The sequence below is a fragment of the Arvicanthis niloticus genome, chromosome 26 (genome assembly GCF_011762505.2).
Source record: "Arvicanthis niloticus isolate mArvNil1 chromosome 26, mArvNil1.pat.X, whole genome shotgun sequence".
Taxonomy (NCBI): domain Eukaryota; kingdom Metazoa; phylum Chordata; class Mammalia; order Rodentia; family Muridae; genus Arvicanthis; species Arvicanthis niloticus.
The window spans coordinates 11,357,048-11,381,709 of record NC_133434.1 but is presented as its reverse complement, the minus strand read 5'-3'; the positions used below and the strand labels follow the sequence as shown (position 1 = coordinate 11,381,709).

The window sequence follows — 24,662 nt, the reverse complement described above, 5'->3', positions numbered from 1 at the left end:
AGTACACTGTAGCTGTCTTCGGACACACCAGAAGAAGGCATCAGATCCATTGCAGATGGTTGTGAGCCACTGTGTGGTTGCTGGGAATTGAACTCAGGACCTCTGGAAGAGCACTCAGTGCTCTTAACTGCTGAACCATCTCTCCAGACCCCTAGTATAACTAACTATTCATAGACATAGCATGTTAGTAACTTGTACCTCTTAGGAGGTAAGAAAATGCACCCTTCTCTGTTAGGTGATGAAATGGACGTTTCCCTTCCCTGATCTTCTACAAACACCCAGAACATAGATGGATAACTGATTTTCAATGGTGGTTCAAAAGAAATGCAGTAGAGGGAATTGTTTCTGCAGTGTGCTAGAAGATTGGGCTGTCCACATAAAAACAGATAAATGTTTGTCCATAATGTCTCCTGCAAAAATTTATAAAACACACTACATCTAAAAGTAAAACAAAATTATTGAGCTATCAAAAAATAAAAAGAAAAAGAAAGCCTTTGTGATTTTGGGTTAAGTAAAGATTTCTTGGAAATTAACAAAATGTATGTAAAGACCCAGCTTCTCAACTGGGGCATGTTCAGAGAGACAGGGCTTAGGAGTTCCATCTGTCTCTGAGGCACACATTCAAAAACAAATGTGTGGACTTCAAATGTAATGACTTCTTAAATGTTGTATCATTTCAGACCTTTAGTTCAGTCAAATCAAGACTCTTTGCCCCCAATTCTTTTCACGTATTTCCTAAGAAACATCACTTACTCTCCTGATATATTGGTAGTTAGTAAATTGCACTTAGATCTGACAATGTTCCATGTTTGTTACAGCTCTTAGTTACTTCTCAGCTAGTGTATCATCTAACTTGTGACTGCCATTGAGTGCTTTCTTGGTTGGTTTGTTTTGCTTAAAACAAGCAGGGGTCTCTCACCCCCATATACAGTCACTTGGGCAGCAAAGTAATTCTATTTGGTCATTTGTCTTATAAGAGCTATTGTTACAAAAGTTCCTGCTGCTGTCCCCTTCCACAAAGGTTACTCACAAATGGCTGCCTAGGCTTAATGCCGCCAGAGGAGCCTGAGTCCTTCCGGTTCTGTTTATTTAGTACTCACGCTGACTGCCTTTATCTTAGTCTAAACTCCCATGTGGGTTCCTTCCTGTTAATGAGTTCATCCTAAAACTTCAAGGGGGGAAGTTTAGGCCTGGAGTTAGGTATTTATTATAGTGTTGTCCTTGGACTGAAAAAGTATACCTATACTAAATATTAACAGAAGAAACTGACAAAATTAGTTAAGCAGCATATAACAGAATAGATATTTTGCAGTCATAAAGAACTATGTGGGGTTCAGTTCCCAGTAATGGAAAAAAGTAGTTAGAGCTTTCTTGTTCAGGTTTTTATCTATTTGGAAGCTCTATCTGAAATAAAAGCCAAGCCATTCTGATATCTGGGGAGCATAGGCTAAAGCCAGTGCTTTAATGAAATGTTTAATGGTATTCAATATGTTAATGTCTTATTTGTTCGTTTGTTTAAATTCTTTGGGTTCAGATGATCCAAGTCAGCCTCCCAATTAGCTGGGATTACAGTAGCATGTGCTGCCACACCCAGCTTGATGAAAGTTACCAGGTGATATGTTTAGATGCTTTAATTTTCATAAAAGAACTTGTGTACTGTGTGAGAAGTCCATATATAGAGAAAAAGAAACCATTTCATGGTGTTACGGAGTAGAAAGGCTTCACTTCATAGGAGACTTTATATCTTGGGAAGGAGATAGTCTCATTCCTCAGTGACTTGGGAGTAAGAGTCTCTTGATTGTTATTTGATATTAGTAATATAGTAATTTGTTTAGTTACGTTAGCTTATGTAGTCTTATGTATAAAGTGTATTAGAATAAGCTCCTTTTTTTGTAACTGAGAAGGAGAAAATAGTAGTAGTGGTCTGTGCATGTCAAATGCATCTTGCTTTTGGTGTTTTGTTTTTGTTGTTTTGCGACACTTTCAGTCTTCGTGGTCAGAGAACTCACTATAGGTTCAGGCTGGCCTTAGGTGCCATGAACCCTCTACCTCAGGCCCAGAGCATTGAGATGAGAGACATGGGGCATGCCTGCGGAACTGAGTTTTGTCAGCAGCAGTTCATAGTTCTAGGATGCTGTAGGAGGAATATTGGACTTATTAATACATTTTCCCTGCAGCTACCAATTTAGTGTTGTATAAAGCCATTATTACTGATGACAGGATATTTTAGTGTATTTTATGTTTTTAAGTCTCCTTTCCCTACAATTTCTCTGTTGAGAGTAAAACAAAACATACACATCTGGGGCGATAGCTTGTTATATTAGAAGGACTGGAACCCCAATTACCAGAATAAGATAAAAAACCAGGTAGGCTTAGAGTACCCTGTAACCCCTGATTTCCAAAGGCTGAGACAAAGGATCCCCCAGCTAAACTAGTCAGCTAGACTAACTGGGATTAGAGAGAGACACTTTCTCAGTATCTAAAGTGGAGAGTGACTGAGATACCCAAAGTGTGCTTGTGCTCCCCCATTCTGTGTGTGTGTCTGTCTGTCATTCTCTGTCTCTTTCTCCATGTATATAGAGAAATTAAACAGTAACTTTGTAGGAACAAGTATGAAACAGCATTTTGATGCTAATTTTCTTATATTTCTTTTAATATAAGAACTTTCTTCCATTTCCCATAAAATTAGAGGATCTTCCCATATGATACATAGTTTGAAAGTCTGAGACATTTACATTTCACAGAAAAACATGGTTTTGTGACAAAGTATCAAATTCTGACTGAGAACAACATTTGACACTAGACTCAACAACAAACATTTAGTAGAAAACCAACACTCTTTTAAATGTATTTTAATGAAAAATAGTTTTCTTAGTAGAAAATAATAAAGTGCTTTCTATGGACTTGGGAAGTGTATATGTAAAAGATGTAATTGAGCTGATGAGATGGCTCATTGAGAGTGTTCTGAGTTCAGATCCTAGCAATTAAATAGAAACACAGGTATGGCCAGCACACTGGTATTCCTGCTATGTATCGGGTTAGGGCAGAGACAGGAAAAATCATTGAGGGACCCAGTAGTTGCCAGCCTAGCTTGGGTTCCACAAAAGGTCCTATCTCAGAGGACTAAGACTGGAGTCATGGACTAGGACACCTGATGTCCACATCCTGTGCCTGTGCACAGGCGTCTACATACAGTTTTGTGCACACCTGGCCTCATTTGTAACTGTAATGATAATATCTTTTATATTCACATAGCCTCTTAAATTTCATCTATTTATAAAAATATACTTAACCACCTAAGGTAAAACCAAATTAAAGGGTATGTAGGCAAACGTCTTATCTATAATGTATTTCCTTTGTAATTAAAAAATGTAAGTATAAACATGGAATCTGCACAATCTTTATTCCATTAGGGTTCTACTTAGAGTTCTAGCTACAAAAGGGGTTTTATTTCTCCATAAGACATAGGTAGGTTCATATTATTTTAATTCTCGGAAATTGCAAACTTCTTTAGAGCACATGGGAACTAAGCTTGTAATTTCCTGGCTCCCTGGGTTCCTTTCCTGGAAGTTTTGATCAAGTCTTTTGTCTTTCGAGCTTGTATAGGGATGGTGCAGTTAACCAGCTGGCTGGGTATTCCACCGTGGTAAGTGCAAGCTAAGTGCAGGGCCAGATGAATGGGGATCTTTCAGTGCTCTGTGATTTGAAAGACAGTCTAGGGAACTCCTAAGACTTCAGAAGTAATGGTTCCTCCCTTCCCTGTGATTCTTTTGGTACTTAGAACAGTTAAGGTAAACGCATTGTCATAGTTAGGGTTTCTGTTGCTTTTGTGAAACATCATTGTGGGTCCCGGTTCTGGAAGGCTTTCCATGAATTCTCTGGCCCAGCCAGGCACAAGGGGGTTTCAGGCCAAGGGGATCGCTGTCGCCACCCAGTTGCTCCCAGGTATTGCACCTGTGGCTCTGCACTGAGTCGGTCAGTGTTGGCAAGGAGCCTGGGAAGGGTCCTGAAGGCGCTTCGGGAGTGCAAATCTCTTCCTTAGTGGTAGTGTTACAGCTCGTGCGACAGAAACTCTTGAACAACCGGATGATTCTCGCACACCTTTACTTCTCCCGAATAGGATTCTAATATACGGTTTTGGGGTGGGTTAGTGTCTGGCAGCAGGTATCTCTCTCCTATTGGCTTGGTCTGAGAGCTTGGAGATACCTCATCGACATGTGGGAGAGCCTGAGGCACTGTTCATATGTGACTGATGGCCATAGACCTCTCTGTGGGAGGGGCTGTGGAGTGGTGAAGCTAACTGAGAGGAACCAGGGGGCCCAGGAGCACCCTCAAACTCCTACTATCCCTTTAGGGTCTCTGGGGTTTGAAGTAGGCTCAACTAGGTATCCCACTGCCTCTCACAGCCCACCACTCCACACCTCATGACCATGAACAACTTGGGGAGGAAAGGGTTTATTTCAGCCTAGAGTTCTACATCATAGCAGTCTATCACTGGCAGGAACTCAAACAGGCCATGAAGGCAGCTGTGCAGAGGCCCACAGGAGTGCTGCGTACTGGCTTGTCCTGATGGTTTGCTCAGCCTGCTTTCTTAAAGCACACAGGACCATCTGCCTTGTTTGCTTTAAATAGAATTTGGTAATTAGAGAAAAACTGCTGTGATTTTTAGAAGTTGTGAGGTTTTTGGAGCTGGAGAGATGGCTCGGTGTTTAAGAGCGCTGGCTGCTCTTCCAGAGGACCTGGGCTCAATTCCCGGCACCCATGTGCTAGCTCACCGTTGTCTGTAATTCCAGTTCCAGTGGATCCAACACATGCACACAGACATCCATGCAGGGAAAACACCAATGCGCGCAAAATGAAAAATGAATGATTTAAAAAGTGCTAAGAAGAACGTGTGATTTCTCTCTGTACTTTGTGACTGTGAGGAGCCGTGGTGAGGTTGCTCTGTGGCCGTCCTTGCTCTTCCGCTCCTCACTTCATTTCTGTCCTCTTCCATCATTCCCAGTTTCTTGTAAGAGAAAACGGTCCAGGAATCCTAACAGCCATGCTGCTGGAAAGTTCTAGAGTTTTTTGCCAGAGTCCCCTGCATGCTGCAGATCTGACAGTAAACAGCATTGCTTGGGGTGACTGCGGTGGATAGGTGAAAAAAAAAAAGGTTATATTTTGCTTTGTTTTGTTCTTCTGAGATTCTGTAGCTCAGAGAACCAAAGGGTTTCCTTTGGCTGATAGATTGTAGGCGTTGTTCTTAGCAGGCAGTCCTTTCGGAGTCCGTCTCTGCCAGTTTATATTCACTGATAAAGAAAAGCCAATTCTAGTCCCCCTTCTTCCCCCAAAAGGATTATCAGGTGACACAGGACCATTTCTCCTGGGCTGTCTTCTGGCATTACCAATTACTGTCATTTGTCTAGAACAGCACCGTCTTGTTCCAGACCCCTTCCTGCTTACCACTGTCTTTCATGTTATCCCATATCATGGAGGCTTGTAGCTGCTTGGTTTTTTTTTTTTTTTTCCTGTGTTTCAGTTTGATTTAAATAAGAGTTAAAGTAAATTTATAATTAAACTTGTCTATTAGGGTTTATTTGGCAATCAGACTGCCTCTATGGTAAATGGATTTCAGTTATTCATGTACCATCTAGTTCTCACCAAGAAGCCTCTCTGGCTAGGGGTGGTAGTGTAGGCCGTTTATCCCAGCACCATGGAGGCCAAAGCAAAAGAATTAGGGGTTTTATTAAGACAGCGTCTTAACTCTGTAGCCCAGGCTGGACCAGGACTTGTTTTGTGGTCCACACTAGCCTTGTGCTTGGAAACTTCCTGGCTCTACTTCCCAAGCTGCAGGAGGGCTTGTGTCACAGGACCAGCTACAATACTTAAAAAAGAACAACACTAGGGATCCCCAGAACAAAGCAAAGCAAAAACATACACTTTGTTTTCTACTTGAGGGACATATTTTTAGTAGCTGGCAATACTCTGAAGGTATTTTTTTTTCTTCAGAGTTTCTGTTATGAAAGCTAAAAATAAATGAGAATGAGCTTTAAAGAACAGAGCAGGACCTCTGACCCCATTGTTGCATTGCTTTGGGAAAGTTAGCGTATGATTGTAATGTCTTCTGGTTTAGCATAGTCAGTAGCTGGAATAACAGAATCTTTACAAGTTAAATTAATGCAAATATCTGTCTTTATTTTCCCTTTGTTTCAGGTTTCCCCTCAAAAAACCTATAAGGTAAGTTGTTCAGTTGCTTTTATACGGAAGTTGGAGTTAAATTTTAATTAGAAGCATTCCTTTGAAATTATGGGGATTTTTGTGGTTTTTGAGAGCATGGATTTAAGTAGTACAAACTTTCATAATGCTTCACAGATTTCAAATACAACAGGTGTTGCATATTTTTTCTGGAACACAGCCTTGTTTTGATAATATTTTCAGTGTTTTTAATGTAAGCATTTAAAAAGTTTATTCAAATTGACACTTTAAGGTCACTCCCTATGAAGAAATTTAATTTTAAAATCTGTGACTGTTTTGAATTGTGAGTTGCTTGGGGAGGTGCAAATGGATTGTTAGTTTGGGTATGTGTTGTCACGTGACTGCCTTTAAATGTGTTGTCTCCTTTAAATGAACTTTGTGTGGATTTAGTCTTAGTTATTTTAAGACAATAAAGGAAAAACGTATAGAAAGTATTTAGATTTTTTTTGTGCCTGTGTCTGTTAGATACATTTTGAGAGTCTCTAGCACTTGTGTCTTAACATTGTTTGTTCTCTATCCTTAATTATTGTAAATATCATTTAAAATGCAATATACCATTCCTAATAATTGTAACCTTTTAGTTAGCTAGAAGTGTGTGTATCATAGCTTCTTTCTCCTTTTTTAATTGTCCAGCCATCATCTGATGCTTGCAATTGGTTAAATCATAGTAAAAAAACAATAATTCTGGTGTCATTTTGGGCCCAGAGGTGGCTGATGAAGGCTTCAACCCTAGGAAGGCGAGCCTTGCCTACGTAGGTTTGTTTTAATGACTTGTTTTTACATATGTTATATTTCTGTAGTGATTTCAGTTTGACTACAGTGTATATAACGTCAAGGAGTGTGTTGAATTCTTTGGGGTACTGTTTTCTTATTGTTAGATGGAACTATAAAAATCAGTAAACTATAGGCGATTATTTTAAGAATAAAATTAACTTTAATATTGAGTACTAATTTTACTACTTGAGACCCGTTTATAACCAAGAACATAGTGTATGTGTGTGTGTATGTGTGTATGTGTGTGTGTGTGTGTATGTGTGTGTGTATGTGTGTGTGTATGTGTGTGTGTGTGTGTGTATGTATGTGTGTGTGTGTGTGTGTGTGTATGTATATAACCAAGACTGTGTAGTATATATAGCATAAGTTGAATTTTAAAAGTCTTTGAAAAAAATAGAGGCTTATGCTATGGAAGACAAACGTATTTCCTTTTTTTGTTTTTGTCTGCTCTCTGGAGAGATGGTTCAGTGGTTGAGAGTGCTTGCTGCTCTTTGCAGAGGAGCAGAGTTTCTTCTCTGTAACGCACATTGGGCAGCTCACAGTCTCCTGTATCACTAATTGCAAGGGGCTTTATACTGTCCAACCTTCATGGGTACCTGCACACACAGGTCCCCCCCACCCCCGTAAACAGGTTAATTTGTGTAATTTTTATATGAGGTTTTATTGTTATGCTTTTTAAAATAGTAAATATTTGATTGTTTTAACTTAGGCATGGAAGTATTTTGAACCGAGAGTCACCAACAGATAAGAAACAGAAAGTCGAACGCAGTTCGTCACATGATTTTGACCCCACAGGTAAAATTCTCTTGTTCTTCCAAAGAATGTTTCGCAAATAGTTAAGTTCAGAATCATAGAACTTACGTGACTTGAGACACTCAGGCGTGGTTATTCCTACCCTCTCATACCTTGCAGTTGAATATCCCCGGAGTCAGCAGGAATGAGTGCATACTTAACACAGTGAGGCATCATTGTAGGACCCGTGAGAGTCAGAGAAATAGAGATGTCCAGATTGGATACTGAGGGTACACCAAGGTCTTAGAATCAAGACAAATCATGGTGCAAGTACCCGAGTGTCATTAAATGAAGGATATTGACCACTGGGAACTTCTGCATTCACTGAAAACTCAGCTGTGATTGTTGTGAATTGATTAGCTGCAGTGCAATTCAAAAATTTATTACTGCATTTTAATAGACAAATGAATGTAAATCCACTATTTTATCTTTCCTACCCACCTTTTCTTTTTTTTTTTTTTAAGGCGTGGGGGGCAAGACAGAGTCTTTCTCTGTATGTAGCTCAGGCTGGCCTTAAAATTTATGATCCTCCTGCTTCAGCCTCTCAAGTGCTGGGATTGTAGGCAGGTGCCACAGTGTTTAGCAGAGATCCTCTCTTTCTTCAATCAAGTACCCTGAGCTCGGTGGTCAATTAGCTTCTGTCGTGCTAATTGTCCCTAGAATTTTCATGTTGGCCAATACAATTTATATTCTTAATGTTGTGCACATGATTGAATTCTGCTGGCTTTTCCTTTCCCCATGTAATCTCAGTGTTTGCTTTGTAGATAGTGCTTAATAGTTTTTTTTATTAGATATTTACATATGTTCTTTGAGCAAGTATTATTTTGTTTAGTTGTATGTCCCTGTGACAAAAGATAAACAACACACCAATCTGAGATAGATAATTACATCGTTTAAAGACATTTTTAGTTAGAAATGTAATTTTAAATATTTAATAGAATATTTTTGTCTGAAAAATTGAAATATTTCATACTTTTAGAATAGTTTTCTTAACTTTGAACAAGTATTGTAAGCATTTAAGAGGGAAAAACTAGGAAGTTAGCAATGAATAATTTGCTTTGCATCTTGTGTTGTGGTAAAGAAATTAATAGTTTGGCCGGCTTTGGTGGTGTGGTGGGAGCCATAACATGTCACAGGTCTCTGTGAAGAGAGAGCGCTGCACTTCTGCGATTCAGGATCCAGGTCGTGGGCCTGAGGCTCTTAGTTATTTCTATAGCTAGTTACTGTCTTTAATAATGGCCACAGGTTTCACTGCTGTAGTCTTACTAGTCTTGATATTCTGTAGGCTTGTCTGTGAAGTGCCCATTTCCACAGAGATCGGGCCCTTCTCGGGGAGCTGAATGACCTTTTCAGTGCTGTTTTCCTCTCTACAGTTAGTTATCAGATGATACATTGTGTCGACCATTCACCTGTTATTTTGTTTGTATTTTTTATTGCACTCTTTTCTTCCATAATCTGTAAATATGTCATTCATCACCTGTGCTGTTCATGACTGTTCTAAGTGCTGTCATCTGTGATGTTCATACTTCATGTTTGCACGATTTAACTTGATCATGACTCGTTCTTTTATCCCCATGAAATTTCCCCCTTACATTGGTCTCCATATTTTCTATATCTCTCCTTTTCTCCCGCTCTTGTGCAGATAGCTCCTCCAAGAAGACAAAGTCTAGTTCAGAGGAGAGTAGATCCGAGATCTATGGTAAGCTGATGTAGCTGATACGGCCTTGCACCTCTGCAGCTTGCTTCATGCTGTCTCATTTTGTTTTGGTAACTGCAGCCTTTCTTGTCTGCTCTGCATGGCATGATCTCCTGCAGGGAAAGGGAGCCTGGGGTTCGGTGTGGCTGTGATATGGAAGCATAAGATCTCTAGAAACTAACATAGCAGGTTCAGAGTAGGCCGTGTTACCTGGTTCCTCCTTGTTTATCTTAGGAAAGTGGGGTCAGTCTCCCTGAATAGCAACTATGGGCCTTGAATTATTGGCTGCTTCTCTGGTCTCATCCGCAGGTTTTGAATTAAGTAGAATTTAAGCAGCTCAGTCACTTCCTATTCTTACAGGAAGTGACATCATTTGTGTGTGTTAGCAGTTCTTTGAAGTTTTATCTTTTATTTAATTTTTAATTGATTTATCACCTGGAAAAGTCATTCTTATAAAATGTATCTCTAATTGCAAATTTTTTAAGTATTTTATTTTCAGGCTTAAAACATTTATGCCTTCTGGAAGTTTTAGTGAGACTTACTTTTAATAGGAAAATTTCAAAATACCTTTAAAAATAATCTTCATTAACACTAAGTTTAACCTGAACGCTGAGCTTTTTTTCTTTTTTCTTTTTTCTTTTTTTTTTTTTTTCCTTTTTTTGGTTTTTCGAGACAGGGTTTCTCTGTATAGCTTTGGCTGTCCTGGAACTCACTCTGTAGACCAGGCTGGCCTCGAACTCAGAAATCTGCCTGCCTCTGCCTCCCAAGTGCTGGGATTAAAGGCGTGCGCCACCACCGCCCGGCAAGCTTTTCTAGCGCATGATAAAAATGGAGTATTTCCAGACTCTCCTGGCTGCGTAAATATGACAGACTGGGTATGAAGTCCATAGAGCTTTCCTCTTTGCTTTTCTAAAACTTTTTGGAATATGGTTTCACTGTGCAGACTGACCTGAACACACTGTGTATAGTTCAGCTGACCTTAGACTTGCAGTGTCCTCCTGCCCCTGCCTCCCGAGTGCTGGGATGACTTGCCTGCACCAGCACACCCTGCTTCTACCTAGTTAGTTAGTTAGTTAGTTAGCTAATAAGGCAAGTGAGTAAGGAGGTGAGGCGTTGACTAAAAACTTTGACTGAAGACTGAGCCGATGAAGTCTTCTCTCCCAGGGCCATGGTCCATCGGATGGAAGTTTGCTCAGTGGGTCTGGTCTTCCTTGTCACTGTATGAGGAGGAAAATGTATGGAATTAATTGTCCCTCCTGAGAACATTCGGACATTGATGCCTGCTGATCGGACTTAGTAGCACGGAGCCTTAATGCTTGGTTCCGAACACTTACACTTGTGTTAGGTCCACGCTCACATGCTTCTCTCTGTTGTGTAGTCAAAAGGAAATGTTTGCCAGGCCTCGTGACAGGCTGAGTTTATGCTTCTCTTTCCTCTGAAGTAGTGTTTAATAGTCCGTGTTTCTGTTGCAGCTAAGGTGCTTCCTGTCTTTTTCTTTGCTGAGGACTGTGGACATTATCTGTGTGTCTCCATTCTTCTCAGCAGCCATCTCAGTGCTGGGGTTCACCTTGATCGCCGTGTGTAGGAGCTCGTTCATGTTGGATGAGGATTAATGATCTAGGAATCTGACAGAAAATACTGTACTAATATTTTCCTTAGAACAAGGAGCTCTATACTAGTCCAGACATGGCTTGGTAGTGACAGAAGCATCCACTGTGCTCAGGGAGCAGGCCTGCTTCTCAGTATATCTGTCCCCTGAGAACCCTTGAAACATCTTTTTTTTGGTGGTGGTTGTTGGAGGAATTGAACTAGGAGTTCCCAGTAAGCCCTCATTTGAGGGATGAGTTAAGTGTGACAGCTAGCACGCCTCTCTCACCGTGACTGTGTGTGGGGAGAGCTGCTTTAGGCTGTGCAGTTAGCTTAGGTGAAGAACATGCTCTAGGGAGCCAAGGGGAGTTTGGAGATGTACGTGACTGAGGAGAGTCCTAGCGACCAGGGACATTCTGCTCCGCAAGGGTTTTGTTATCAGCCCACCTCAAGCTGTGGAGAGAGGACATTCTCTTCTCTTGGATAAAGTTCTTGAGTGCTCAGTACAGATGTCGCTCAAAAAATTTCAAACTTATTTCGTCATTCTTAGAGTTGCTTTGCGGGTTAGATTGACTGCTGATTGAAGAGGAAAGCAAAAGGGTTGCTTTGTAGAAACTTCCCTTGCACAGCATGTCAGGGTAGCCTCGCCAGTGTCCTGTTTGTCCCCCGTACCTTTATGGGCATATTTTCTGAGTTGTAACTTTAGTGTGCTCGGTTTTCTGTTGTATATAGCTTTTTTGGAGACAGGTGTGCACATGTATGTATGTATGTATGTATGTATGTGTGTGTGTGTGTATGTATGTATGTATCTCCATCCCTCCCTGTCTGGCCTTCAGTTCCTGATCTCTGCCTCTGCCTCTTGAGTGTTGGGCTTACAAGTATACCCCATTATGCCTGGGTTTGTTGTTATTGTGAGACAGAGTCTTGCTATGTGACTCTGGCTGGCCGTGAAATTAGTTTGTGGTCCAAGATTGGCCCAACACAGCTCTTCTGTGTCAACTTCCTGAGTACTGGGATGATAGGTATATCTCTAATATTGTAATGAAGACCATTGTGGGTTACTGAAGGGTATGAGGGAATCTGTGTAAGAATCAGTCATGTCCCTTAGAAGCCATCTTAGACCACATGTGCTGCCATAGCAAAATGACTTGTGTGGCATGTGTGCCTTGGCCCATGTGCTTACAGGACAGAGTGTCATTTTTTGAGGGTTCTAGAAGCTGGAAGTCTGACACATACAGGAGAGGCTGCTGAGGTTGTAGAATGCTGCCTTCTTCCTCTCCTTCACATAGACCTTCTGGAGAGAGAGAAGGGGTGTGGGGGTGGAGACACAGACTGACTTCTAATTCTGTTATGAGAGTCTCACCCTTGTCATCTCTTCTAACTAGCTACCTTCAAAGGCCCGCCTCTAGATATCGTCACATTAGGAGTTAGGGCAGCAATGTACAGCTTTTGAAAGGATATGAACATTTAGACCATATGAGAACCAAACTGAACCAGATGTGTTTTGGGTTTTGAAATACTAGAATATAAACAATGCATTTGTAGGGAGTCCTTTGCTTTTATTTCATCCATAGTATATGTACTAAATAGAGATAGTCTGAGGGTGTAGTGTTTTTAATAACATTGGCTGGCTTGACGAAGGCTCACCACATGGAGTTACTGTGGAGCTTCCGTTGTGACATCATGCTGGCATTCAACATGTTGCAGCTTTTTGGAGTATTTCAGAGTTCAAATTTTTGGGTAAGGAATGGCCATCTTGTACTTAGATATGGTTTATGTATTTCAGAGAGTAATTTTGAAATTTCATGCATTTCTCTCATTCAAGTTTTTCACATCTTTAACAGGAGAGTTGTTGGTTTGACTCTTACCCCCACCCAACTTACTGTCCTCTCTGTCCCCAGCCTTGGGAAGAATGTTGTACACGGGCCTTGCATGCTCTCCTAGCTCACTCTTTCATTCACTTGAAGTCTGGCTTCATATTGTCTTAAAGGTGACCCAAGATACTGTGCTTGAGAGCCTGCTGTCGTCTGTGTACACCTCCTCCTGAGCCACTCAGGCAGTGCTGATGTCTTGTCTTCTGTAACACTTCTTTGATCTGATTTTTTTTTTTCCTCCTGGTTATTGGGTTTTCTGTTTACTTGATTGTCAGTTCACTTTATCCCTACAGGTTTTTATATGTGTGTGCATGTGTGTGTGCCCATTATCTCGTGTGTATGTGTGTGTGTGTGTGCATGTGTGTTTGTCTGTGCTCCTGTGTGTGTGTGTATGTGTGTGTATGTATGTATATGTGTATATATGTGTGTGTGCACTCATGCTCCTGTGTGTGCACATGTGGATGTGGGGTGTTGCTTTTTGTTTGGTTTTTACCTTTGTTTTTTGAGACATGGTCTCACTGAACCTGGGGCTCACCAACTCAGCTAGGTTGTTTGGCTAAACAAGCCTTATGGGTCATCCTGACTCTATACCCTGCACTGGAATCATGATGTGCACCATAGTGCTGTGTTTGCTTTTATGTTGGTGTTATGGATCAAAATCAGGTCCTCATGTTTGCATTACAAAAACTATCAACTGAGCTCTGTTGCCATCCCATGTTTTTTGAGAAAAAGTCCTTCAGAGGGTTTTATGTAGGCTGCCTTTAAACTCTCGGAGTAGCTAAGGATGGTGTTACATTCCTTACCTTGTCACTGTATCCCATTGTCCTTCCCTCCCATGCACCACCTAGTCTAACCTCTTTCACTGTCATTTTTATTCTTCCTTCTGTGGTTCCAGCCCCGCTTCCCTCTTTAGTGTTCACCACATCATCATACTATTTATTTAATAGACTCAGAGCTTTGGTTTTTTTTTTTTTTAAATTTTGTTTTGTTTTGTTTCAAGACGGGTTCTCTGTGTAGTTCTGGCTGTCCTGAAACTTGCTCTGTAGACCAGGCTGGCCTTCAAACCCAGATCTGCCTGCCTTTGCCTCCAAGGGCTGCGATTAAAGGCTCTCCCACCACATCCAGCTGTAGATTCATAACTTTGTGTCACTTCAGTCTCATGTTGATTCACCTCCTTTTCTCTATTCTTCTGTGGTCTGTTTTGACTTGTCAGATTAATATTACTAAAATAACGGATGTGCTTGTTCACTTGCTAGCGCGGCACACGTAGTTATTGGAATATGCTGTACTTCGTTTACACCCTGTCCTCCTTAGAGTACCAGGCTTGGCCCTCTTTGCTCACTTCCTGTCGCCTTGAGTGCTTAAGTTTCCTTCTGCACTTCCCAGTCCTGTATCTTGCAAGCTCAGTTCAGGCACTGAGACATCTAGTTAGAGACAAGGAGTAAGTTCTAGATAGCTTTGTCCCTCGTGCCTTCCGAAGATGTGTTAGTCTTTAGCTTTAAGAAGAGTGGATGAAGAACTAGTACCAGAATAATAACCATGTGAAGGAAAATTTTGATTAATTAGCTACATTTAGCCATTCTGCATTATTTGTGTACTTCAGAACGTTATAGACAGACAACAACACACAGATTTGTCAATTAAACCACTGCCTCCCTCACATTGCTTTTAGGGTCACCCAGCTACGGTTGTTGTTTCTGAACTTTGGCATCTGACTCTGTGCTTGCAAACCCCATGATGCCATACTCTCTGGAAGTGAGTTTTGAATGAATGATTGTTGAAATCAAGATGATGTATTTTAGTAGAGAGAATTGATGGTATAAAATCTTGACTCATCTTAATTGGCTCTTTTCTTCCAAGAGACTGTAGAGAAGAAAATGGAACTTAGAAAAGGGATTTGCTTCTGGTGGGCATCTAAAAGAATGAAGTCAGTGTACTTGGAGCTTGAGGTTTCTACTGTTGGCAGCCTTGTGCGTTTAGAATGCAGAAGCTTCTTAATCAAAGGATTATCTGAGGTCTTACTCATAAAACACGTATGTCTGGCAGCAGTTGAAACCTGAGCTGTTTTTATTAGGGTGCACATGGTTTTTCTCCACACCCTTCCCTGCAGCTAATTCTTAAGAGGTGAGACTTAGAGAAGTTTGGTCATGCAATAAAATAAAAGGTGAAGAAAGACTAATGTATGCTTTTTAAAGCAAATGGAGTATAGAAGGCTTAGCATATTGCCTTACATGTTTAACACTTCATTTTCTTTAAATTTAATATCTGGTTCTGTAGATGTAGTCCTTTTCAGAAATATATTTATAGTAAAACTCGAGAAAACCTTCTGAACAGTTTTCAGACCTCTTATTGCTACTTCTTTTTCCCCCTGAAAAGCATTACGTTTCTTCAACTTGGAAAATGCTCTCACTGGTAGTCACCTGTTGAGTGGGCATGGGAGCATGCTCTGTCAGTCCCAACACAGGAGGACCACAGACAGGGAAGGCAAAGCTGACTTCCTGGTCACCTGACAAGACCAATCTTAAAACAAGCAAACAGAAAGCACTACCACTGCTGCGGCTTCTTCCTCCTCTTCCTCTCCCCCCTCCCCCTCCCCCCTCTTTTCTCCTTTCTCCCTTCTCCCTTCTTCCCCTTCTCCCCTTCCTCCTCCTCTTCCTCCTCTTCTTCCTCCTCTTCCTCCTCCTCTTCCTTCTTCTCCTCCTCCATCTGCATTGTTATGTCAGAAACCCATGTTCTTTGTTATTGTGACAGAATTCAACTTAGGAAAGGATTATATATATATATATATGTGTGTGTGTGTTTTGTGTGTGTGTGTGTGTGTGTGTAAATTTGATAGAGTATCTATACTTCATTGGGAAGATAAGCCTCATACCAGCTGATCAGCTTTGAGAAGAAATAGCAGGACAGGAAATGAGAAAACCTTGGTCAGTAGAGGCTTTAGTTAGGGGCAGATAGGGAATTAAATTGTTATAGTTGGAATTTTGCCAGGCACATCATCCTTCACTAATGTGCCCTTGAGTTGTTTTTCTACTGTGAATACTCTTCAGGGCTATGATTTTTCTTACTAAAAATGGTTGAGTGGTATTTAAATTTCCTTTGTGGAAAATAAATTCAGACTTAATTTTTTTATTACTCTTATTTTTTCTAAGATTTGTCTTTATTTTGTTTGTGTCTGTGTGAGCATGTGTACACATGAGTGGAGGTGCTCACAGGGGCCAGAAGAAAGCATTGGACTCCTTGAAAATGTAATTATATGTGATTGTGATGGGGGTACTGGGATTCAAGCTCTCCTCTTCTTGATTGAACAACAAGGATGCTTTACCTCTAAGCCATCTCTTCAGCCCCATAGTAAATTTAAAAAAGTGTGTGTGTGTTAGTGTTTGTGTGTGTAACCACAGTATGGCTGTGGAGGTCAGAGGACAGTTCCTAGGAGCCAGTTCTTCTACCATGTGGGTTCCAGGGATCGAGTTCAGATTCTCAGTCTTGGAGCAAGCAACTTTATCTGTTGACTCTTTTTTTTTTTTTTTGACTTCTCTCTCTCTCTCTCTCTCTCTCTCTCTCTCTCTCTCTCTCTTTCTTCCTCCCTTCTTTCTTTATTGACAAGATTTCTTCACTTTGTAACTCAAGTTGCCTTGAACTTGCAATCCTTCTGTCCAGCCTCCTGAATTCTAGCATTACCTGCTATACCAAATGCCCAACTTAAATTCAGATAAGAAAAATAATCTAAATTTATTTTAAACATAGATGTTCTCATTACAAAAAAACCCTGGTTTTATTTAGTGTCATTGGTCACCTGTCATATGCAGACATTATGGAAAGGAATACAAAGATAACAGGAGGCTGGACTTTGCAGCCATCTGCAGACTAATACAGAAAGATGCATTGCAGCACTCTTTGATAAGTACATGTAGAGATTTATACTTACTAGCTGTCCAGTCCAAGTGGATTGCCATGAGGGAAAAACAAACCAAAACAACCCTTTATGTAATAACCTTGAACAAGGGGGAGACAGCACTACTCAGTCAAGGGCTTCAGTCAAGGGCTTCAGTCAGGGTTACTTTATTACTTTTTCTTTGTTGAATATCTACCTGTCCTCATAGAAGATGCTAGAATATAGCTCTTAACCTAAGAGATAGTGAGCGGCCTTATAAACTCATCCAGTGTTTGTATGATGTATAAACTTCATAGTAAGAGATTAAACAGCAAGACTGAATGTGGTAGAAACCAGAAGACTTGAAATGAATGCTAGAGTTGATGGTTTGGGACTTTTGTTTGTTTAGTTTATAATTGTTGTTCAGACAATATCTCATGTAGTCCTCTCTGGCCTCAGATTCACTCTGTAGCTGGGCCTGGGTTGCAACTCCTGATCCTCCCGCTCCCTACACCTCCCCAGTGCCAGGATTATAGGCCTTTATCACCGCACATGAGAGAAAAATGTCTGTTTTGGAGTTAGGATTCTATTTTTATTTTGCACCCTCTAAATAATCCGTTACATTCTGCTAGCTTGTCATATATCTGCATTGTTCTAACCTTATTTTAGTGTCCATGCTGCTGAGTCTGAGCTCTTTCAGTACAGCAGCTCCTGGTACTTCTGCATCTCGCACAGCCACCTACATCCTTGTGCTGAATAACAAGTAGCCAGACGCTCACTAAACTGATAATGCAGAGGGTGTGTACCTTAGTTACCTTTCTATTGTCCTGAGAAGGTACCATGACCAAGGCAACTCATAAAAGAGAGAGACCATCCGGGGCTTACAGTTTCACAGGGTTAGAGTTCAGAACTATTCATGGTGGGAGTGTAGCAGCCAGGGGGTAACTGGAACAGTAGCTGAGATCTCACATCTTTACCTACAACCATGAAGCAGAGAGAGAGAGAGAGAGAGAGAGAGAGAGAGAGACAGACAGACAGACAGACACAGAGAGACAGACATACTGGAAATGGCCTGATTCTTTTGAAACCCAGACACACAAAAACCCTGACAACTTAAAAATCCAAAACAAAAATTAAAGAGGAAGTGTCAAGTAGAATCACTTAAACAGAAGGAAGCAGACTCTGCATCTTCTGCAGAGCCTGGTATATGGGACCTCACCCATCTTTAGGTGCATGCACGGTAGGTGGGCACTTTGTTTTTTTCCCCATCTGTCCTTTCTGAGCTTCTGTCCATTTTGAGACTCTTCTGCTTTTTTGGAATTTTATTAATTATTTAATCAAATTTTAAAGAATTTATTCTTGCCCCAGGTAGACTGTACACCAGGTTCCGAGGGAAGGAGAACTAGGCATCCTTCCTTTCCCTTGGGGCATATAACAGTGAGGAGACAAAAGCAAATACCTGTTCGCGTGGAGCACTAATGAGTCTTAGGAGTAAACAGAGGGTGCAGTGGGAGTCTGGAGGCTCCATCTTGTACCAAGGGATCAGGGAAAAGCTTCCAGGGCTGGACGGGTAAGAACCCTTTTAAGATAGTTGTTTCTTGGGGACTTCCTGTTGTCTCATTTTCTAAAACTGCCTATATAATAAGAAGCCCTCCTCCTTGACAGTTTCCTTCTGTCTTACCTATTCAAAGATAGTGACCTTGTTTAAACAGACGGTAGCTGAAGCATGGTAGCACACACCTGAAATCCCAGCACTCTGGAGGTAGAGGCAGGAAGATCAGGAGTTCAAGGCTAGCCTTGGCTACACACTTCACCTTGAAACCATGTTTTAAAACGAAAACAGACACAGAAACATAAAGGGGTTCCCCCTTGAGGATCATTCACATTAATGGCAGGAGTAAATCAGCATACTGTAAGCTGAGGAGACAGAGACAGGATAACCTGAGCCTCCTAGACCAGCTGGTCTTCCTGCAAGCTTAGCTCTGGGTTCAGTGAGAGACTATCTCAAAAAGTAATGCAGATAGTGTTAGTTGTTAGAAGTCCGACCGCAGTTCATAACAGACCACTCCAGACCACACGGTTCCAAGGGGGAGGAGGTTTATTCAGGGGATAGGGCAAAGGTGGGAGAAGAAGGTGGAAGGATAAGAGAGAAGAGAAGTAGAGGCTGGCCATGACCATATGGAGAGAGAGGAAGGGGGGGAGGGGACAAAGAGGCAAGAGGGTAAGAGAGTAAGAGATTAAGAGTAAGAGAGTGAGGAGGGGGCAAGCAGCCCCTTTTATAGTGTGGACCAGGCCTACCTGGTGGTTGCCAGGTAATTGTGGGGAGGAGCATACCTGGCTGTTGCCAGGTAAGCGTGGAGGTGGAGTTTAGACAGAATACTAACAGACAGCAGTTGAAGAAAATATCTGGGGTTTTTCAGATCTTGTAAGACAGTATGCAAAAACTAGGAAGCAGTTGATTTTTATTTTTTAATATTTATTTATTTATTTATTTATTTATTTATTTATTTATTTATTTTGTATTTTTCGAGACAGGGTTTCTCTGTGTAGTCCTGGCTGTCCTGGAACTCACTTTGTAGACCAGGCTGGCCTTGAACTCAGAAATCCACCTGCCTCTGCCTCCCAAGTGCTGGGATTAAAGGCGTGCGCCACCACTGCCTGGCGCAGTTGATTTTTAAAGTCACAATACCAATTTTGAAATTTTGAGAACTGTTGAGGAATCCACAGATATTCATTTATATTTCTAAAAACAAGCACGGGCTTCAGAAAGTTTTTATGAAATGCTGTTTACTTCTTTTTTTATTTCATTTTAGATTTATTTTATGTGTGTGAGTGTTTTTCCTGCATGTGTATCACATATGTGCCTCGTGTCCATCAGGGATCATAAGAGATCATAGATCCCCTGAACCATAATTAAGTATGGTTTAAACTACCCTGTGAGTGCTGGGAACCAAGCCCAGTTCCTCTGCAAAATCAACAAGTGAAACATGCCGAGCGCATCCTCTCCCCTAACAACTCAAAATTCCCGGTGCCTTAGCTTCCTTCACATCCCACTTTCCCTCCTTTTTTGGGTGGTACTGGGAACAGGAATTAAGGTCTTGAATATATTCCAGGCTGGCTCTGAGCTTTCTCATCTTCCTGTCACAACCTCTTGGTTTGCAACAACGTGGGAGGCTGGAGAGATGGCTCAGTGGTTAAGAGAACCTACTGCTCTTCTAGAGGACCCAGGTTCGATTCCAAACTCTTACATATCAGCTCAGTGACCACCTTCAAGTTCTTCTGGCCTCTGTAGGCACTGGGCATTGCTTGAATTACACAGACACACATACATGTAGGCAAAACATTCCTAGACATTTGGTTGAATTCTAATGGATTGTTCTTATTCTGCCCGTGTTACAGTTTAGTGTTTTGTATGACTGGTGAGTTTATGAAAAAAGACTACTGTTGACTACTTAGTAGTAAAGAGAATTGAAAGATTGCAACGTTTCTTAATGCTGGAAGCTTGTTTTGTTGGGGTATTATTACAAAAAATAAGGCTACACTCTTTTTAAACTATGTGGTTTGAAACAGTTTGACAGCTGATTATCCTCATGTAACCATTATGCTAATTTAGACTTAGATCATTTGCATCACCCCGAAAGTTCCTGCTTCTCTCTCACGTGCTCGTCCCTGCTTTTCTCTGGGTGGGTGATAGCTCATCTGCTTCCTGATGCCCTGGCTGAGCCTCTCTTGTTCTTTGCTGGAATTGTAGCTTGCGGACTCCTGCATTTAGCATGATATTTCTGCTATCCATTCATGTTTTCTGTATGTGTGAAAGTATTTATTGTATGACTGTGCCACAAGTTCTCCCTTCATCTGTTGATGGGCATTTGAGGTTTTTCTTTTTTCTTTTTGGTTTTTTGAGACAGGGTTTCTCTGTGTAGTCCTGGCTGTCCTGGAACTCACTCTGTAGACCAGGCTGGCCTCAAACTCAGAAATCCGCCTGCCTCTGCCTCCCAAGTGCTGGGATTAAAGGCGTGCGCCACCACGCCCAGCGAGGTTTTTCATATGTAAGTCTCTTCCTACATTTATAGGAAGTTTCCAAATTGTTTTCCAAGAGTTTGTACACTCCCACCAACACTGTGGAGAATTCCATTTGCCCCTCATCTTTGCTGACACGTGGTGTGCTCAGTCTTCTCATTTTTTAGCCATTCTGATTGCTGTGTAGTATAGCTCCACTCTGGTTTGAACTCAGACGTTCCTGCATGCTGTAGATGTTAAGTCCCTTTGCGTGTGCCTTTTAACTATTGGTATATCTTTCCTATGTTCAATAAACTATTCCTTCTAATATGGCTTTTACTGAAGTAGATTTTTAAGAAGAAATTTATTTTTCAAAAAGTTATTTTTATATTATGCGAATGAATTCTTTGCCTGCATGCATATATGTGCACCACATTTATTCCTGATACTCTTGGAGGCCAGAAGAGGGTGTCTAATGCTCTGGGAACTGTAGTTACAGGAGGCCTTGAGCTGCCAGGTGGGTGCTGGGAGCTGAATACAGGTCTGCAGGAATAGCCAGTGCTCTATAGACTACTGAGCAATCTCTGCAGCCTCAGGAGAGGCTTTTAAAGTATTATCTGGACACAGAGTTTTTACTAGATTTTATGCTCCATTGTGTATGGCTTGTTTTTCATTGCTACAGTTTCTTTAGAATTTGTTTGTGTCTTATAAAATAAGTGCTTGCCCCATAAGGCAATGGTTTTCAGCCTGTGGGTTACTACCCCTACAGAGGTTGCTTATCAGATATCCTGAATATCAGATCTTTAAATAATGATTTGTGAATTTGTAACAGCATTAAAATTGCACTTATAAAATAGCAACGAAAATAGTTTTATGGTTGGGGGTCTCCAGGATAGGAGAAACTGTATAAAGGTCTCAGCGTCAGGGAGGTTGACAACCACTGTTCTCAGGTCTTGAATTTTTCTCCTATCTCTTCTAAATATTTTTAGTTTTCTTTTTGTTGTCTATTTGTTTGTTTTGAGACTGGGTTTCTCTCTGTAGTCCTCCCTGGCTGTCCTGAAACTCACTATGTAGACTAGGCTGGCCTCGAACTCAGAGATCTGCTGCCCCTGCTTCCTGAGTGCTAGGATTAAAGATGTGCGCCACCACTGCCCCATACTTTTAGTTTTTAAAAACAGTTTTTGTGTGTGTGTGTTTAAAGAAGGCTTGAGACTCCCTATGTAGACCAGGCAGGCTAGCCTTGAACTCATTAGATTTTCCTCTGTCTTCAGACAGAGGCTGGATTAAAGGTGGGTACCACCATGGTTTTATAATTAGGCCTTTGGCCTGTTTTTGTGATGACCCCACCCAATTCCTGCTCAAGTTCTGGAGCTCAAGCCCAGAGATTTGTGCAAGTAGGGAAAGCAGCTTCAACTATCAGAGCATTTTAAAGTTTGTTTTGTGTAAGGTCCATGCTCAGACTCATACTTTCTATATGGAGATTTGGTTCTTCCACTGTTTGATATTAGAGTGTGCATAGAGAGACAAGAATGCACCATTAATAGGCAGTTTCCCACATCTTTCATGCATCAGAAGCTTTTGTTTTTTAACCGTCATTATCTTTGTGCTATATTACATTCCTACACTTTGGCTTTTGATGAGCTGCTCTGTCTGTAAAGCTGAAAACATCCACTGAGTCTCCGCTGACTCAGGTCAGGGTCTTCGGGTGCCATCTCCAGTGAGAGAATGAATGACAACTCTGCTCGGGGATATTACTATTTTATTTTTTTGAGTTCCTCTTTCTCTCTTTTTAAAGTATTTTTTCTTCTGTATGTGTGTGTATGGCTGTATAAGTATATGCCCCATGTGTGTAGCGGCAAGAAGAGGGTGTCAGATCCCCTGGAGCTGCTGTTACAGGCATTGCGAGCCTCCTGACAGTAGAGCTGGGAACAGCAGTAAGCACTCTAATTGCCCAGCCTGTTCTGTAGCCTGCAGGGCTCCCCTTTCTCTTATCTCCCGGCACAGTTGGCATTCACTGTTTTAGATAGAATGAATCAGCAGAGTACATGCTAGAGAAATAGTTGAGTTTACATGAACTCTCTTGCTTCTGCTTTTCTGTTTTTCATGAGTAGAACTGTCTCCTTATTCTTCCCCTCTGGATGCATGTGTTCTGTGCATACCTCATGCCTTTGAACAACCTCTTTTCTTGAGTATATTTTTCTGAGATTAACATTGGCTTTCTCTGGAATTTTCCATATGATGTCTCTAACCAAAGAGCCTATAATAAGCAATTTTCTTAGGTTAAGTACCAGTTAAACCACGTAGTTAGGGGGAGGATTTTATATTATAATTAATGGCATAGCTGAGAACTGGCTTTCCTTTTAATTGTCTAATCTCTCAAAATCCATCCTCTTCAGTTTGTTGTAGCTGTCTGTGATAGTCTACTCTGCTCCACCAGACACTGGTACCCACGGTGCTTTGTGATGTTCTTATATTTGTTTTATGGGATTAGTGTTCTTAGGGGCTTTGTGAGTTACCTTTTATTTTTCCAGACAGAAAACAGTTCATCACTAATGCATAATCATTCTTTTATTCTGTTTTCTCTTCCTTCCTTTACTCTGTGGTTGTTCTGCAGGTCTTGTTCAACGCTGTGTGATCATCCAGAAAGATGACAATGGATTCGGGCTGACAGTCAGTGGAGACAATCCAGTCTTCGTACAATCTGTCAAAGAAGGCAAGGCATTTGAAAAAGCTAGTTTTGTTGCTAGGCATGGTTGCATATGCCTTTAATCTCTGCACTCGGAAGGCAGAGGCACGTGGATCTCTGATCTCTGACTTTTCTGCTAGCTTGGTCTACATAATGAGTTCCAGGCTACCTGGGGCTGCATTGAGAGACCCTGTCTTAAAAACAAAACCAAGTTTTGACTCTGAGAAGCAAGTAGAGTAAGCCTGATAAAGCAAAAATGACATTTCTTGCCTAGAATAGAATTATACAGATTACACGATGTGGACTCTTACGCTATGTCTGTCTGTGGGGTTATAAAAGTAATTTGCCCCAGGTGACTTTATAGAAAGTAAACAGTTCATCTTTAGCTACCAAAACCACACAATTTCTGGGTGTTTTCCCTGCTTCACTTAACAGACATTTCTATAATTTGATTTTTTTGTAGCATTAAAGTGATATTTTAACAGAGATAGAGCAAAGAGATATAGACACTTGACAAATGACTATCATATCTTTTGCTATTGTCATACAGTGGATTCTTTTGTTTTGGGTTCTATAATTTCAGGTAGATAATATTATATTAAAGAAGATAACACTTTATAGATGAGATTGATTCTTCAAGTAAAAAAATCAAACCAAGTCTGACTCACACAACAGTAGGTAGTAAAAGCAGGATTTGAACTCAGGTCTGCCATACTTTACAGCCTATGATTTAACTGTGTTACATCTCTTTAAGGAAGATTTATCAGTGAATCACATGTTAAGCAATCCATTTCTTACACAGATGGAGCAGCCATGCGTGCTGGAGTACAAACAGGTGATCGAATCATCAAGGTAAAGCCACTTCTGTTGGGGAAGTCATGGTGGGGTTGCAGGGCATGCATTTCCACCTGGCTTTTTATAAAAAACCAGCCCTCTGCCTTTTATACAAACTTAGTTCATTTATTTTAAAGTTAACATTACCCCTTACTAAAAGATACAATAAAATGCTTGTATAAATGGAGCCACCTTTGTTCTTGTGTAGGAAAGTAACTAATTTTTAAAACTCATTTCCATATAAATTAATCTGTTAGCAAGAAATACTGATAATGTACAGGTAGGGTTGTGCTGGCTAGCGGTTACTTGCAA

The 24,662-nt window shown here is 40.9% G+C and overlaps 1 protein-coding gene across 2 annotated transcripts in view; it reads left to right on the top strand.

Moving 5' to 3' along the window:
* Arhgef12 (Rho guanine nucleotide exchange factor 12) overlaps nucleotides 1-24,662 on the top strand; it is a 128,824-nt gene that overhangs the window by 46,043 nt on the left and 58,119 nt on the right. Inside the window, exons 2-6 of one of the 2 annotated variants that reach the window (XM_076924804.1) lie at nucleotides 6,196-6,219; nucleotides 7,721-7,806; nucleotides 9,446-9,502; nucleotides 23,445-23,543; nucleotides 24,319-24,368. In XM_076924804.1, the coding sequence (XP_076780919.1) occupies nucleotides 6,196-6,219; nucleotides 7,721-7,806; nucleotides 9,446-9,502; nucleotides 23,445-23,543; nucleotides 24,319-24,368 (316 nt within the window). The remainder of the gene's footprint in view (nucleotides 1-6,195; nucleotides 6,220-7,720; nucleotides 7,807-9,445; nucleotides 9,503-23,444; nucleotides 23,544-24,318; nucleotides 24,369-24,662) is intronic. The other variant, XM_076924805.1, reaches the window with a different exon arrangement.